The 17,929-nt window shown below is 47.6% G+C and overlaps 1 protein-coding gene across 2 annotated transcripts in view; it reads left to right on the top strand.

Moving 5' to 3' along the window:
- Positions 1–338: 338 nt before the first annotated feature.
- Positions 339–17,929, top strand: part of WSCD2 (WSC domain containing 2) — a gene marked incomplete at both ends in the record, with an annotated part of 43,702 nt that continues 26,111 nt past the window's right edge. Inside the window, 3 exons of one of the 2 annotated variants that reach the window (XM_079717123.1) lie at positions 339–717; positions 10,922–11,036; positions 14,171–14,355. In XM_079717123.1, coding sequence (XP_079573249.1) covers positions 339–717; positions 10,922–11,036; positions 14,171–14,355 — 679 coding nt within the window. Of the gene's footprint in view, positions 727–10,921; positions 11,037–14,170; positions 14,356–17,929 lie in introns of both variants that reach the window. The other variant, XM_079717122.1, reaches the window with a different exon arrangement.

The following is a 17,929-nucleotide window of genomic DNA, read 5'->3' as shown; positions in this document are numbered from 1 at the left end:
GGGAACTCTGAGGCAAAGAACAAGATGTAGGAAAATGGGACCAACTCCTGCGTGTCCCGAGCCTCAAAACCCCTTTCATGGCCCAAAGAAGCTCACCTTGGCTCCGGGAGGGCTGGTGAACTCTGTCCTCTATTCTCTTGGCTTCAGCCAGGCATTGGACTTGCCCTCCCGCTCTGATCTTGGCAGTCACCTTCACAGACGGATTAAGACTGAAGACCCCCAGGGGCTCCATCCCTAAGGGAAGCTTGAGAAGCAGAGCCCTGCCTCCATTCCCTCCCTGGATCACACCCCCCAGCCCCCAGCGGAGCCGAAACGATCCAGTCCGGAATGATCCCGCTATGGCCAAGCTCTGGTTCAAATTCCAGCGGTACCTCCGCAGGAAACCTGTACGTTTCTTTACCTTCCTGGTGCTCTACCTGACAGCTGGGAGCCTCGTCTTTCTTCACTCTGGTTTTGTGGGTCAGCCTGCTGTCTCCCAGAACCAGGCCAACCCCGCTGCGGGGGCCCCAGTGGAGGGCGCTGAGCTGCCCTTTTTGGGTGACTTAAATCTGGGCAGAGCCTTCCGGGATACAGGTGAAACCTCGAGCATCGCCCGCAGGTATGGACCCTGGTTCAAGGGCAAGGACGGGAATGAGAGAGCCAAGCTGGGGGACTACGGGGGAGCCTGGAGCCGGGCCCTCAAGGGGAGGGTCATCCGGGAGAAGGAGGAGGAGCGAGGTAAGAGGGGTGAGCATCTGGGCTTGGAAGGTGGCTGAGGAGAAGGGAAGGGGGATGATGATAATAATAACGTAATAACAGCTGCCAGTGTTCAGTGTTTAATAGGAGCCAGTCATCATACATGCAAGAGGTTTCACAGAGGAGAAAATTGAAGCTCAGAGACATTAAGTAGCTTGCCCAAGGTCACACAGCTTGTAAACAGCCAAGCTTAGATTTGAACCCTGAATCTGTCAGAGTCCAAAGTCTGACCCTCCCCTGCAGGCTTTTTTAGCCCTTGTTACATACACTTGAAAATCAAAACACCTAGCATCTGCTGAGCACTTACTAAGGGCCAAGTACTTTTCTAAGCACTTGACATGCATTGAATTATCACCACAACTCTATGTGATAGGTGCTATTATTCCCATTTTAAAGGTGAGGAAACTGAGGCACCGAGAGCCCAAGTTTACACAGCTAGCTAGTGGCAGAGCTTCTGCTCCACTGCATTGCCTCTCAGTTCACTTTGCTGGATCTCTCAGTGATGGCACTTGGGGAACCTCATCGCCCTGGGCATATTTCGTTGCATTTTCTTAGCCTGTCACAGTCCAAAAGGGCTTTTCTTCATAAGTGCATTACCTCATTTGATTTTCACTACACTCCACGGACTTAAACAAGGAATATGAACTTATGCCCAGTTAACAGACGTGGAAACAGCCTTGAAGAAGTGAAGACTCTTCTCCAGGGCCACATAACTGGTAAGTGGTAGGTTCAAATCAGACCCATCTGGCCTGGATGCTGGCTCTATGACTACCTCCCAGAGTCAGCCGATGTCTCCCCATCTAACCCGCATTCTGGGGAGGACCCCACAACCCCTGCAGCTCATGAGATTAACACGAGTGGATGTTTCCAGAATCTGGGACAGATGGTTTGGGAGGATCTACGACCAATCAGGACAGAAGGAAAACTTCCCTAGCCCTTGTGTTCCCTGCCACGTGTCACGCTTCTGCTGTGATTCAACCTATGAAAAACTCCTTCTCCCACCGTGGAAGGAAGCCGGACTAATGGAGGGGATTCATCCCGGGGAGCACATTTCCCTGCTTCAGTCCCACCCTGCACCTGGCTCAGGAGCATCCAGAAGACCCTACCGTCTCACCCTCAGGAATGTCCTAGAATTCTGCCTCTTCGAAAACTTCACAGGGAGGTGAAGGGGATTGTGGGAGGTGGCAGAATGGATTGGAGGACTTGGATTCATAGTCCAGGTCCACTCCAACCAGCCGTGTGGTCCAGGCAAGTGGCTTTACCTTCTCATGCCTCAGTCTTGTCATCTGTAAAATGGGAATAATGACCCCCTCCCTGCCAGGTTTCTCCTGAGAGTTCAATGAGACATGGTTATGGAAACACTTAGCACAATGCCTGCACACAGTAAATTCTTAGGGTTGGTCAGGAAATTCTTGTGAATCTACCTGGGTAAGGGACCTCATCTTGTAGGCACAGTTGAGGTGTGAGGTGCTACACTGATGGAGAAATCATGATGTGGCTTCCCTCTCTCCCTTTTCCAATCAGTAAGCTTCGTCTCACCCCAACCACTCCAAACTCCTTCTGCTACTTTGCAAACCCCAAAGTTTGCCACAAGCCTGCGCCTTAGGATATTCTCCCATCATACTTAGGATAAATTCCAGAGTCCCCACCATGGCCCACCAATCCAGCCTCATGTTATAACATTTCCTATCCCTCCTCACCACACCCTCCTCCCTGTTCTCCTTCTTGCTGGTCATCGAACACACCAAGTCTTATCCTACCTTGGAGTCTTTGTATAGATGGTTCTGTCCATCTGGGATGTTCTTCCCCGTATCTTTGCATGGCTCTCTTCCTCCCTTCCTCCTGGACCTCAGTCAAACCTGGCCACCCTGTAGAGGTCTTCCTGGACTGTCCTAAAGTAGCCCCACTTTGTGCCTGGTCAGGACCAGATTCCCCAGCTCTATTTTTGTCACAGTACTTACCACTATCTGAAAGTATCTCATTTTTACTTGCTTTCTTGTTTATAGTCTGTCTCTACTACTAGACCGTCAGCTCCAAGAAGGCAGGGATAGTGCCTGTCCTGGTCACCTCATTCTATCAGCACTCTCAGCACCTGGGACAGCACCAGGAACAAAGATGGCGCTCAGTACCTACTGGTTGAATGAATGAGTGATTGGATGGACAAATGAATGAATGACCAGCCCTCTGCCTGGAGTGTCTCCACAGGCTTAGCTGTACTCTTCCTCCAGATCTCAGCTTAGCTCACCTCCAGGAAATTGTCCCTGACCCCCACTCCCGGCTTGATCGAATGTTCCTCTTCTGTACTCCCTGTCATGGCCCTTATGTGAATGGTAATTGCCTGTGTTTATCGAGGTCCTTTGGTAGAATATGATTCCCTAGTGGCACAGTTCATTTATCCAACAACAATAGCAACGTCCCCCCATTTGTTATGAGAATGAAATACCACTGCCACTATTACGAGTAATTATTACCATTTCTTGAGCACCTGCTTCATGCCAGTCACTGTCCCATTTGCTTTTCATATGTTATTTGAATGGAATGATATATGTAAAATGCTTATTACACCTCCTGGTTTATAATAGTAGGTCACTTAATAGTTGCTGCTGTTAGTAGTAGAAGTAATAGCTAAACATCTATCGAATGGTCATTATTGGCTAGACCATGTTATACGTGCTTCATTGCCTTATGTAATTATCACAACAACTCAAAAAGTTAGACTATTATCCTATTTTACAAATGGGAAAATTTAAAACTCAGGGAGAGGTCACTTACCCCAGGTTACACAGGTAGTGAGTGGAAGAACTGAGGTTTGAAACAAGGTCCATTTAACTCCAAAGCTTGTGAGCCTTCTCTACCACGCTATCCCCGCTGCCTCTGGAAATCTTACATATTTTATAAAATATAAAGAGAGAAGGAAGAGAAAATAAGAAAGAAGCCTGGACCCCAGAGCTCTCATCAGGCAGCTTTAGAATCAGGTGGTCTTAGTAAGAAAACACAAATTCAGACTGTCCTTGATTAACTTATTCAGAGTTCGGCAAGGAAAGACAACATATTAGATTAATGCTAAAAAAAATCGAGACGCTTCTCTGACCTAATGCTACACACATTTGGCTTTTCTCTGAAGCTGGCAAGGGCTCTGCTTGATGCAGTGATGCAAGACTTAAGCTGTAAAGGATTTGGAGCCCATCACAGCGCAGGAGGTGAGGGTGGAGCTGCTCCCAGGCTGGGCTGGAGCTGGGCAGGAAGTCTGACTTCCTGGGTGGAGCTGGCACCTACAATGTGCCAGTCACCTTGCTAGGCTTGCGAAATCCTGTGCTCTGAGCAGCCAAATGAGGGTTCAAATCCCAGTTCTGCAGCTTGCTGGCTGTGCACCTTTGGGCAGGTCACTTCACCTCTCTGAGCCTCAGTTTCCTTTGGGAGATAAAAAGTACTTAACATCAGATGACTGATGTGATGATTATATAAGATAAATCAATAGCATGCTCTCTGAATGCCAGGCACTGTTCTAAACCCTTTGCATCTATTACCTCATGTAATCTTCGTAGCAACTCAATTAAGTAGACACTGTTATTAACTCCCCCATACAGGGAAGAAACTAAGGCACAGAGAGGCTAGGTAACCTGCCCAAGGTTATCCAGCTGGAGGAGGGGGTAAACCAATATTTGAACCCGGGTGGTTTGAATCTTACACCTGAACCTTAACCGCTACATCGTCTCACTTCTCAACACACAAGTACTCAGCACAGAGTGTAGCACACAGTAAGCAGTTAGTATGTGCTGGCTATTATTATTAATATTGTAATTCTATAGGAGAAAACAGAGATGATTTGACTTACCTTAGGTGACCCAGTTGTTGGGACCAGAGCCAGGAGCCAAAGCCGGTTTGATTTCAAAGTCTGTGCTGTTTCTGTTTCCCCCAGATTACAGAGCGGGTGGGCTGGGTCTAAAGAAGGACACGGGGATATTCTGTCAGCATTTTTGGAAGGGACAGCAGGGCACCCACTCCCCATCTCCTCCAGCTGAAGACGCAATCTCTGCAGATTATGGAGGGTCCGCTCTGTGTCGGAGACTGTGTGCTCGTACTCAGCCTCACATCAGGTAGGAAGTATTAAACTCTTTTCATACATTAAGAAACAGAGGCTCAGAGAGAGTAAATGACTCGCCCCCCATGTCACACGGCTGCTAAGAGGCAGAGCAGACTCCAACCCGATTCTGTCTGAATCCAAAGCTCTTATTCTTAACCACTGAGCTATAGAATCCCTAACTGCATTCATTCATTCATTCATTCATTCATTCCATATTTACTGCACATCTGTATGCCCCGCCCTGTGCTGGGAGGTGGAGACACAAGAATGATTCAAACAGTTTTTTTTTCCCTCTGAGGAATATTCACACCCTCCTGGGGAAAGACAGACAAGTAAAAGATAAATTATATTTTCAAAAATAACTTTTTTCTTGATTATTAAAGTAGAAAAATTAGAATACATAGCAAAAAAAGAGGTAAAAATAAAAATAGCCCAGAGTCCCACCATCCAGCAACAGTCCCAGTCAACACTGTTGGTGTATCACCTTTACCTTCCTGTCTTTTTCCTTTATGTGTGTATTTCTAAAGAATAGAATGGTGTATATATAGCATCATATCCTGCTTTCCCCTACTATAGCACTTTTTCATTTTGTTAAAAATTCTTCCCCCATGGGCCTAAATTATTTCTAATTTGAAAAAATAATGGACAATTCTTGGAAAATTGTTTCAGAAAACTGTTAAGGTGGGGTAAGCCAGGGGACTCTGGGATCCCAAAGGAGGGATCCTGTTCGGTCATGGGGCTGTATCATGGCTGCCTTCCTGGGGGAGGTGATAGTTGAGCTGAGCTTGCAAGATCCATGGGCCTTGACCAAAGTGAGAGATGCATCCCTTCTACCCCAGGAAAGCCTAGATATGAGCAGGAAATTCCATTCCCTCTGCAAGGAAACCCAGACAGCACTGGAGTGATCCTCTTGAAGGACAACTTTCCAAGATGGTGGAGAATCCCCAGCAGGAATATACAGCTTCTCTTCTCCATGAAGAGATCAATCTTACAATCAATCTTAAAATTACCCCTGTATTAGAGTCTGAGGGCTGCTATAGCAAAATACCATGAACTGGGTGTCTTGAAACAACAGAAATGTATTACCTTGAAGTTCTGGAGGCCAGAAGTCCAAAATCAAGATGGGCTCTCAAAGGCTCTAAGAGGAAATCTGTTCCAGGCCTTTCTCCCAGCTTCTGGCATCAGCAGGCGCCCTTGGCATTCCTTGCAGCTGTATAACACCAGTCATTACCTCTGTTTTCACATGGCCTTCTCCTTGTGTCTCTGGGTCTACAGAGAGCCACTTTCTTACAGGGACGCCATTCACATTGGATTGGGACCCACCTGCTCCAATATCACGTCATAGCTAATTACATCACCAATGACCTTATTTCCAAATAAGGTCACATTCTGAGGTACTGGGCTTAGAACTTCAACCTATCTTTTTTTTTTTTTTTTTTTTTTTTTTTTTTTTTTTTTTTATGAGGGGCACAATTCAACCCATAACCATTCCCACTTTTCAGGCAGGAGCTTGAGTAATACTACAAGGCTACTGCAGTGTCAGGATTAGAACCCAGATCTGGTGGACTCCAAAACTGTTCTTGTAGGACACTGTAGTGCCTTCTGTCTGTGAATCTACTCACAGACAGTAAATAAGAGGAATACAAATCAGCATATGTGTAGCTATCTTTTTAACAAATTACTTTCATTGAAGAGAGCAAAACTTCTTAAAAAGGAAGATTAATTGAAGCAAAAGGAAAAAAAAAAAGTAAAGGAAAGGGGAGAAAACACAGTCAGGATAGCTCCTTTCCAGATGCCTGTGCTCTCCTGGGCTCACCCCTCACTGGTTTCTGTGCTTGAGATAAATAGGCAGGCTGGGACAGGACTTTGCGATTTCAGCAATATTTAGATGGCTGCAGAGATAAACTGATAGATTATGTGAACTCGGCCATTAATTCAACCTCGAGTGACCTGTACTTTTTGTGCCTGTGTTACATACTCGATCTCCCCCTCACCTCCGGGAGATTCTGCCACCACAGCAGAACTTGAGGCGGGGCCTTTGGAAAATGGCGGAAGTGGGTTGGACAGTACCCCTGCTGATGAGCTCATTGCTAGCAGGGTGATAGAACTCCAGGGACAGGGTCACCGGTTGCATTGGCCACAGCCTGCACTGAAGGGTCAGTGGGGAAAGAGTCACCAGCACTTGCCCAGGACAAGGAGGAAACAGATTCAATATCCATTTCCTGTCCCAAAGAGCTCAGCCCATCCATCAGGTCATAGTATGTAACACGCCCATTCTTCTCCAGAGCATCAGTGAAGGTACCACGTATCTCTTTTTTCCTCCTGTTGACAGATGAAGAAATGGAAGGTCATCTGTTCACCCAACAAGTCTTTGAGCACCTGTTATGTAGGACATCTCAGCCTGATGCCTGGCCTGTGGGAGGGTTAGGGGTTAGGGAAGGGGTGGCATAACATTTAAAAGCCCAGGCTTAGGGGCAGTTGGACCTATGGTCAAATCTCAACTCTTCTCCCAAAAGACCCTCCCTCTCCCATCATCACTCCAGGAAGGCCTCTCTTGGAGGATGGAGAAGCCCTTCTCCCAAGCCAAAACTGAATGTGGTACATGGGAAAAAGCAGCCTAGACATGGATGTCGTCTAGACTCTCCAAGCTGGGTGGACTCAAGCAACTTAGCTTGACAATCAGCATATTAGTCTGTGCACCTTTGGTGGCAAGGGACAAAAATCCATCTTGAATCAGCTTAAGCTAAAGAAGAAAATGTATTGTGTCTTGTGTCCAAACTACCAAAGGGGCTAGATTTTCAAATGAATGATTTGTGCCCTTCTCTTCCTAACTCTCATCTCTGCTCGCCTCTGACTTAGCTTGGTTCTCCTCCTGTACAGACTGGCTTTGATGCCAGGGATTGTGGCTGTTGGTAGCTCTGGGCTTAGAGAATGCCAGTGTCATAACCCAAGGGAAACAGATTTCTTTCTCCCAGCTTTAATCTATAAAAATCCAAAGAATGGGTCATGTGCCCTTCCCTACAGCCATCAATCACTGGCTGGTGGCAGCTGCAATATGATTGGCTCTTTCAAGGTCAGTGTCTCCTCATGGTCAGGACAGCTAAGATCTGTTAACAGAAAAATAGGAAGAGGGGGTGCTTTGAAGGTACAAACAGTTCCATTACAGTCCAACCGGCAGAGAGCGTGTGTGTACGTATACTCGCACTCCTATTAATTTGATATAAAAATCTCATCTAACACAATCCACTATCCCATATATGGCCAAATGCACCTACCCTCACCCTAAGGTGAGACCACCCATGGTCATAGTACATCCAACTCCAAGCCCGACATTTCTGGGTCACGAGTGTTACCCTCCATCAGAACTCAGTGTGGCACCTTGTGATCCTGAAGTCTGTGGGCCAAATGGAAGTGAAGCCTCCCCAAATGTAAAATGGCTGGAGGACAGATCTGGGCTTAAATTTTAAGTGAGACACTTCCAAGCTGTAGTAACGTAGGCAGACTACATAGTTTCGAATTCTACATAAAAACGAGTAACATGGAGTAATGTGAGTGGTTACTAGTCAGAACATATACCATACGCCAAAACAAAGGTTTGCATCTAAGACAGAGAGATATAATAGTCATTAGGATCAGCCTCTTCATCTATAAAATGGGTTAATAAGAAGGGTGTGAGGACTGAATTTTTTAAAATAAGACATGGCACATAGTACTCAATACATATTCTCTCCTCTCTCTCTCTTTCTCTCTCTCTCTCTCTCTCTCTCTCACACACACACACACACAGACACACAGAGTTTTTGATCTGACGACAGTGACCTCATGCTGACAAAACAACCATTTCCCCCCTTCCCCTCTCCCTCCCTCTCCTTCCTCCTTTTTTTTCTCCTCCTGCCCATCCTTGGACACTCTGTCCTCTAGTGAACTATTGAGCTAAAGTTGGTGTGAAGCTCTCACCACCATGGCCCATGGAAGTTCTCACTCCCAGCCCAGATGTAAACAGCATCCATGCCCCAGGGCCATGGTTCCTTCTGTGACACAGGAGGGACATACATTGTTGAACAAGCACAGTGACAAGATGTAGGCTTTTCCAGAGCTGTCACCATCTGATGTGCCCTCTCCAGGGAGGCAATGTTTCTTTTAAAGATGGACTGTTCTTAGTTGACCAAATCACCTCTGTCTCATGAAAGAAATTCAAGGTGATCAGGGATGAGACGCATCTCCAGCGAGGCTGACAAATTCTGCACTTATCAGGGTGGTGTTGAGGGAAACAATTGCTCCATAATGAGCCTGTATCCTCTGCTAGACCCTGCTCTCCACCATGAGTGAGGGGGACAAGAAGCCCACAATTTAAATAGACAGCAGCCCACCCATGAACGAGATCAAGTGGCATGTAATATTTCCCTCAGTCGTTCCCTATGAGGGCCGTTTAATTCCAAGGGCTGGCTGGTTCCTCGGTCTAACCTTCAGTTATTTCCAAGTGCAAGGGTGGAAAGAGCACTGGTTTGGGGTCCCATAGATCTAGATTTAAATCTTTGTTCTACCGTCAGTTAGTTTCAGGTCTCAGACAGCTCACTTCACCTTTCTGGGCCTCTGTTCAATCATCTAAGAAAAGAGTTTAAGCATGCCAAGGGTCATTGCACCTGGGTCATTGCAAAGATCCTTGGATTCAAAGAGAAACAAGCAGTAGTTCAGAACATGGGCTCTGCAGCCAGATTGCTTGGGTCCAAACCTAACTCCACAGGTATAAGCTGTGTTTCCTTGGGCAGGTGACTTAGCCTCTCTGGGCCTCAGTTTCCTCTTCTACATTGAGTGGGAATATTAATACTTACCTCATAGGGTCATTCTAAGGATTCACTGAGACAATATGTGTAAAACAGTTAGCAAAGTGCATGTCCAAATTAATAATAATGATTATAAGAACATATGGGAAAAGACTTTATAAACTGTAAAGTACCATCTTTGTGTACTATTTACCAGGAAATACAGGAACATGTGTACTACTTTAAGAAAACTAAGTGAATGGTTTGTAATTGTATAGTTGTTTTACATTATTTAAAAACTTCCTTTTGTGTGGACTGTGTACATTTAATAGGTATGAGAACTGTTCTCATAGTTAGTTGACTCATAAGTAGAGATGACTTTTAATGAGTCAATATGTAAACTGTTTTTTTAGATACCCAGAAACTTTTTCTGGAAGGAGCTAGGGCAGGTCAGAGTAGGCCTGATGGGAAACTCAGGTAAAGATGCTTTTCTTTTATCTGAACCACTTAATGATTGCTTTACTTTCAGTTTTTAAAATTTGGAACTCCAATAAAGGAAAGCACTGTAACCTTGAAAAAAAAAATTTCCTTTTGGATGAAAGCATTCACCTTGGCCCACAAGGTGGGAAAACTGTAAAGTACTTATACAGCACTGTGAATGGCTGGTTTTTTATGCCACTCACCATAACTTTGTGCCTGTTATATTCAAGACTCTGTGGTAGAGACGTTTATACAAATAAGTCCATTTTAACCTCATTGGGCTGATATTTTCTTCCCCACAATGAAGAAAACTAGGCCTCAGGGAGGTAACTGGCCTAAATGCATTAGGTCAGCACTAGAATGTAACCAAAGTGATACGACAACCTAGATCTTGAGATATCCCAGGCCAGTGTTCCTTCCAAGGGAAAATCACACCTTAAGCCATCTTGTAGAAATAATAACAGGCTGTCAACTTATCAAGCTCTTCAGAGCTGTCCTAATACAGGTCTCATTTGCTCGGTGCTTAGGGAATGATGTTGGCTTGGGTTACTGGGTGCCCAGTTGTCACCAGTAGAGCCCAAGGGCATGACCTTAACCCTGGCCTTGGAAAGGTCCTTCCCTCCTCTCTGCTGACCTCCAGGGCCCACAGCCTTACCCATGGGACACCACTGCCCTTATAGATCATGTTCTGCCAATGCACGTGAGTTTCAGTCTCTCTTGTTTCTACTTTACTGCTCAGAGGAAGGAATTGGTACCAAAAGGTCAACAAGGCCACATAGCCAGAGGCACACTGGTTACTCCTGAAACCGTTTCAGCTTTGTCCCGCCTGCCAAATCTGACTTTTCTCATCTCCCCAAAGCTAAGTACATCGGCTGCTACCTGGATGACACCCAGAGCCGGGCCCTTCGAGGCGTGTCCTTTTTCGACTACAAAAAGATGACCATCTTCCGTTGCCAGGACAACTGTGCAGAACGGTAGGGCCCCACCAGTGTCCCAGGCATTCAGACCCCTTCCTTCTCAGATTCCTACCTGTCTTTCTTTTTCCATGGGAGGGCATGATTGAGGATGAACATGTGGCTACAAGGAAAGGGTGATGCAAGGGTGATGTGTGTGTGCGTGTGTGTGTGCATGCACATGCATACATGCATGCAACTGAGCAGGGAGTTGGCCTATGGGAATTTGTGAGACTCTGCCTAGGAGTGAGTTTGCAGTGTACAGTATGCAGGGTCATATGTTTGTAAGCTTAATGCCAATACCTAACTGTCTTTACTTAACAGTAGCTGTGAATGCAGGAGTCTCTGTGGATATGTTTGCAAGGGTCCCGAATTGTGGGCAAAGCACAAGTGGGTGTTTACATGCAGGCAAGTGTGAGTCTGTGAGCATGAGGCTTGTGTGATGTCCGTGGGAAGGGTGAGGTGGGAGCCTGGGATCAGGGCTATTTAGTGGTTTACCAGCCAAGAAACTATTTGTTTCTCTACCAGGGAGAAACACTCACCTGTCCAGACAGTGTTTTCCAATCTAAGAATAAAATGATGTTCTTGATTAGAACATGTACTGGGGAGAGGGAGCTGACTTTCCAAGAGTGGATGAGGCCCCAGAGGACTGGTGAGTTGGGACCCTCAGTCCAGGCCTGGGAACCAGCACTGCTGCCCTAGAGGCACTGTGGAGTGAGCTGACCTTCTCTTCCCCTGTGCCCTGGGTACCCTGACGTGTGATGGCTTGTGAGAGGCCTCTAACATGCTCATCTTCAGGCTCTAGCCAGTTGCCTCTGGTGATCACAAGCTCTAAAGCAGCTCCGCTGCATGGCTGGAGTGGAAATGGGCAAGTGGGTGGCCAAGGGGCTCTTCCCTCAGTTCCTGACGAGGAAACACTGTCCCCTTTATAATCAGCTTCCAGAACAGTCCACCATTGAAATCCTGAGCCCAGGACCCTCTCCAGCTTGGGAAAGACTCCAAGCTCTTGAGGATATTGATTCTTTAATTTATTTATTGAACTGTGGGGAGACAGAAGTGAATTTCAGAGTCCATGCCCTCAGAGAGGTCTTGTTGGAGTTGAAGAGTTAATATTTGCAAAGCAAATATTTGAGAACAGTGCCTGGAAGAGAGCAAGTGTAAGCTATTGGCATTCTGTGGCCCAAACCCGTTCTTGCTTCTGCCTCCCCAACTAGCTGGGGAGCCCCTTGGGGGCAGGGCTGCAGCTGACTCATCTCTGCATCCATCTGGAAACCCATGTGGGCAGCCACAAGTATGCGCTGAACCAGAGTGAATTACGCGAGTTGATCTGACTCATCTTCTGAAGCTCCACCTTGGCTGTCACCTCCTCTGAGAAGTCTCTCCTGACACCCCAGGCAGGTTGGGGGCCTCTTCTGCATTTCCACAATCTGGGACTTATTCCATCTCAACCCTCATCTCACTATGCTGGCGTTTTCTGGTTAAGCGCTTGTCACTCCATCTAGGCTGTGAGCTCCAGGACATACACGTCAGCATCACCTGGAATCTCTCAAGATTGCCGGGCCCCACCCGCAGCTTTTGATTTGGTGGGTTTGAGGTAGGGCCCAAGAATCTGCATTTTTAACAAGTTCCCAGGTGACACTGGATGCTGTTGGTCCTGGAACTATGGTTGGAGCACCACTGCTCTGATTTTCACACCCAGCTGGGAAATTTTAGAAACTTCTGCTCTCTGGTGTTCCTTCTATCAGTGGGTCCAATTATATGAGACGGGCCCCAAGGGCACCTGAGAACCAAGGCTTGAGAGAGACAGCGACAGACAGGTGGAAGAAGGAGGCTGGCCCAGCTCCAAGATGCCCAGATAATTTAAGCTGCTCTTACTGTGTCTGCCCAGGTGACCGTGTGATCACACGCTACCCGAGTAGTAGGGGTGTTTGGAGACATGAGTCTGGGTGGGTCTGTCTCTCCAGCCAGCCCCCGGAAGTCCCGAGTGACGGCATGAGCTGACACCTCCCATCGTTCCAGCCTTGCATGACCAGTATTTTGCAGGCTGCTCCCCCAAGGAGCTTTCACGATTCTGGAAAGTGCCTCAGAAGCCACAGTGGGCAAGAGGACTGAGCAGGGGCCGTCCTGCTCCCCGCTCCCCCACCGCTTCATACCTACCCCGCGAGCCAGAGCAAGCACTTCCCTTTTCATCTGTTTACAGAACAGGTCCTTACTAAAAGTCCTTTTTAGGAAATGATTCCAGAGCTATGAAAAAAATTGACAATCTTGCAGTGCCTGGATATTTTTTTTTTTTTTTTTTTTTTTTGCTTTAAGGAAAGGAATTTTTTACTTGGCTGGATACGTGACCTTGGTTTTGCCACCTTCCAAAGACATACGAGAGTCCCTGCCCCCTCCCCTGGGTCCAGCTCCTCTCAGGGGACATAGAGGCATCATTCCTAGGGGATGTTTCCTGGAATAAAGAGTCTGGACTCTGCAGATATGATTGGCTTGTGGCTCTAGACAGGGAAGAGCAAGAGAGTGGGTGAGGCAGAGGGACCACAGGACCAGAGGGGTGTGTGTGTCAAGTGTCCTGTGTGTTGAAGGTATATGTAGATGGGTGTGAATATGACGTTGTGTGTCTATGTGGGTAAGTGTATGGGGGTGTGAGACATGAGGCAGGGATGGAAGCAGGTGGTCCCTGGGGTCTTGTCCCCTTCCAGAGTCTCCCTGTCCCCCAGGGAACTCCTTGTATTCCTTCTTGGCTTCCTGCCCATCCTACTTCCAAGACTTTCTAACCCCTTAGCCTCCCTGACCCTCTCAGGGTCTCCTTATTCTCAGTCCAGATCCCCCGTCCCTTGGAGTATCCCTGTACCTCAGATCTCCTTGGGTCTCCCTGACGCCCAAGGTCTTCCTTGTTTCCCCGCTTCCAGGGAGATAGGGAGACCCCCACCCCAGTCTCCTTATTTCTCTGGGGTCTCCCTGTCTCCTGGAAGCCTCTGTCTCCTGTCCCCTGAGGTCTCCCCTGTCCCCCTTCCATCATCTGTCTCTCCATTTCCCCTGGGACCTCCTGGTCCCCAGAGCCCTCCCATCCCCCAGGCCTCCTCACTAGGTGAGTCAACCTGTCCCTGGGGTCTCCATGGTGTCAGTTACCCTGGCCTGACAGCAGCCTCCCCCAGGGGTTACCTGTATGCTGGGCTGGAGTTCGGCGCCGAGTGCTACTGTGGCCACAAGATCCAGGCGACAAACGTGAGCGAGGCGGAGTGTGACATGGACTGCAAGGGCGAGCGGGGCAGCGTGTGCGGTGGCGCCAACCGCCTCTCCGTCTACCGGCTGCAGCTGGCCCAGGAGTCAGCCCGCAGGTGTACGTGAGTCGGCCCCTCCCCTCTCTGCCCTGGCCCACCTGTACCTTCCACGGCTCCCACTGCTCCTAAGCCCTTGGCTGCCCTCCAAGGCTGCCACCATCCTGCCCCAGCCTCACCTCCAGCCACGCCCCTCTTCCTCCTTAACAAACAGCTAGAGCCTGAGCTGGCCTGTCCTTCCTCATTTTCCGAAAGCAGATTGTGTCTAACGATGGTGACAATGACAATGACAACAGCAAACACTTCATCGTTTTCCAAGTGCCTTCTACGGGAGAGCACATCTAATCCTCACGATGACCCTTGAAATCGCACTGTTATTCACCCACTCCCATTTTACAGATGAAGAGACTGAGGCTCAATGTCACACAAGCAGCAGAGGATTTAAACCAACTCCAGAGCTTATGTCTTTAATGCTCCTGTAGAGAGAATTTATCCCTCGCCTGCCAGTGCTTCAGTCTTGTTGGAAAAACTCTCCAGTTTCCAAACTGAGGGAGGGAAGGGGATGAATAGACAAGGACAAGAGCCACCCCCTCTTCTGTGGATATTGTCCCGTTGTCCCCTCTCTGGGTGTTTAATAGCAGTTAATGTCTATCTATCAAGCATCTGCCGTGTGCCAGGCACCGTGCTGAGCCCGCTGCAAGCCTGATTTTGTTTCCCTTCCCTACAAACTTTTCAGGCAGTTACCATGGTTAATCTCCATTTTACAGTGAGGAAACCGAGGCTTGATGAATTTAAGTAAGCCTGCCCAAGGTCACACAGTCTTGTGACCTCAAAGGTGACCTTCAGACCTATACGAAGAGCTAATGGCCTTGACGAAAGACAGAGGGCTGAGGTTTGTCCTGGTTACTCTTCTGATGCAGTCCTGAGGTAGGAATAGGAATCCAGAACTAAGAATCCCAAATTTGAATGCTCCAATGAACCCTAGGGAGATCTTGTTAAAATGCAGATTCTGATTCAGCGGGTGAGATTCTGCATTTCTAAGGAGTTCCCAGGTGATGCTAGGTTGCTGGTCCATGGACCACACTTTGAACAATAAGGCCTTAGACCTCCGTGGCGCTGACAAGGTCTGCTGAGAATGTCAGCCTGCCCACCCAGGTGGATGTGGCAGAACCTTAATGCCTGTCTGCATGCAGAGAAAGGCCTCTTCCGTATGAATGTCATTGTTTATTAAATTCATTGCTGGTGTGCTTGACACTGTGTTCTGTTTTCCAAACCCCATGTTTCTGAAGCCCTGTTCTAGCTTTGCTTTACAGCGGGGTCCCGCGTGCCGCCAGTTTACAGAGTGGCTGATTTCTAGAAACAGAGGCAACGTCTGCCTCCCCATCGTTGCCTCAGTTCATCCAGCTCTGCAGGTCTGGCTGGCAGAGGGCGGGGAGGGTGTGTGAAATCCAGGCTGGATAATGTCCACACAGCAAGTCTCTGGTTTGGCCATTAGTGTAATGAGGTTTTAATTTGATAGCAGATTTATCATCCCCAATACTGATTTCTTTATGCCAATGTTTACATTATTTTGATGGTGACGTTGACCATATGAAGAGATGGCCTTAAAGTTGTGTGTATTTAGAGGGAAAGCTGATGCCACTAGAACATTCTAGTGGATGATGCTGAGCTAGATAACAAGAATTGGGCTGTGTATGTCATCAGCCACTATCAGCTGGACCTCCTTTTGGTTAATGTTCAGATTGGCTGGGTAATATGAACATTCTCCTGTCTTTCTGTCTCTGTCTCTGTCTCTGTCTCTGTCTCTCTCTCTCTCTCACACACACACACACACACACACACACACACACACAAACACACACACTATTGAGATCACCTGGTATAATAACTCTCTCATGGACCATCAGAGATTTTTCAGTCAGCTGAAATATATAAACCTCAACACACCGAGACCACTAGATCCCGTTACAATTGGGTGTGTTTTGCCCTGGTAGCAGTGGGCGGTCTGTCTGGGTGGTGGCTGGTGAGAAACCCCTGAGGCTGATGGGAATGCTGCTGTGCCCCTCAGCTTGCCCACCTCTGCAGTGGTGTTTTGTTCCATCTGAGAAAGGAATCTTTGTATTTATGACAAAGGCGGGGAACCCATTCATTTCTACTGAGAGAGGAGTCCTGGGTTCTCTAAGTCCACCCCAGTTGTTCTGAATCGTCACTGTACAAGGTTGGAAGCTTGGGCACCTTCAGCTGGAAACTCCAGAAGGAAATCTAAGCCTTACTAATCTCAAGGCTACTGTGGCTGAGATGAGAATGGAAGTGGCTTGGATAAGGAGACAGATGGTTTGTCAAATGGGGACTCCTGGTGGGCTCCCAGTTGGCAACATGGTATTTGGAGAGAGCATGGGAACTGTTCATTAAACACTTGATTGCTCCCATGTGTACTAGGCATGGAGAGGACAATGGGGAATAAAGCACAGTCCCTGCCCTCAAGGAGATCACCATCTAGTGGAGAGACAGACCCAAGATAAGTGGGATCTGTTCAAGCACGGGGGGTATATATAGGAGCCACGGGAGCAACATTTGAGCTGAATCTCATTGTGAGATTTCCAGGTGAAAGGGAGAGTCGTGTATTCAGCATGAACAAAAGGATCATCAAAGGTGATGTTTTGAATGACCTGTTGGAAGCACCTTCCTCACTGATGCTTCCTTTTACAGCTTTAGAAACTGAGGCCCAGACAGCACAATTGGCTAAATTGAACAGCCCTGTGGGAGGCTCCACAGAAGAGGTGTGACTGATTAAGGCCTTGAAAGATGCATAGGATTTTGCCTGGTGTAAAAGAGGAGGATATCCAGACTCAAGAAATTGCCAAAGGGTGGGGGAGAAATCTAGGCAGAGGGAATAGAGTGTGCAAAAGCTGAGAGGTAATTTCTAGAGATGATGGACAGGCATGATTTTTCCAAGGCCACAGCGCTCCTTAGGGACTGAGCATAGGCTGGAACCCAGGTCTCTGACTCCTAGTTTGAGTGCTAACTCTATATAGTGCTGTAGGCACCTTGACCTCTCGTATTGGATTTTGGACCCCATTGCCTCTCTTTTGGGAGTGTTCCTTGGATTTAACTTACCTCCTTTCTTCCTTGACCCCTGACCTCTCCTTCTGCCCTGAGTCCTGACTCTACACAATACAGAATATCCAGTGCCTTTGTTCTGACTCAGTGGCTTCCCATTCCTGAGATCTGATTTATACACAAATAAGTCAGAAAGGGAGGCCTTCCACTGGCACACAACACTAGCATGTATTACATTAGGGAGGGCAATGAGCAAACACTCCAGGAAACAGGTATGGTGGAAACCAGATTCCATTTGTAGAGTCATTAGTTTGTATTAACACCGTGTCCTAATTGTGTTTCCCTGAGCAGTGGCACAGAACTCTTAATGATTGTGAAGATCCAAAGGAGGCTTATTATCGCCCAAGCACCGCTCTGGTGGGGTGTCCACCTTGCGTGGGGAGCCAGCCTACATGTTTCCAAGGTGATGGAATGCTCCTACAGTAGTGAGAGCATTAAAAGGTTGGCAGAGCAAATGTCTGCAGGCACCCTGCTGTTCTTTCTTGCCACAGACACTTGGGCACATGGACTTTTTGC

This window comes from Hyperoodon ampullatus (assembly GCF_949752795.1).
Source record: "Hyperoodon ampullatus genome assembly, chromosome: 13".
Lineage (NCBI taxonomy): Eukaryota > Metazoa > Chordata > Mammalia > Artiodactyla > Ziphiidae > Hyperoodon > Hyperoodon ampullatus.
The sequence above is the reverse complement of the archived record's forward strand: the minus strand, read 5'-3'. Positions and strand labels throughout refer to the sequence as shown.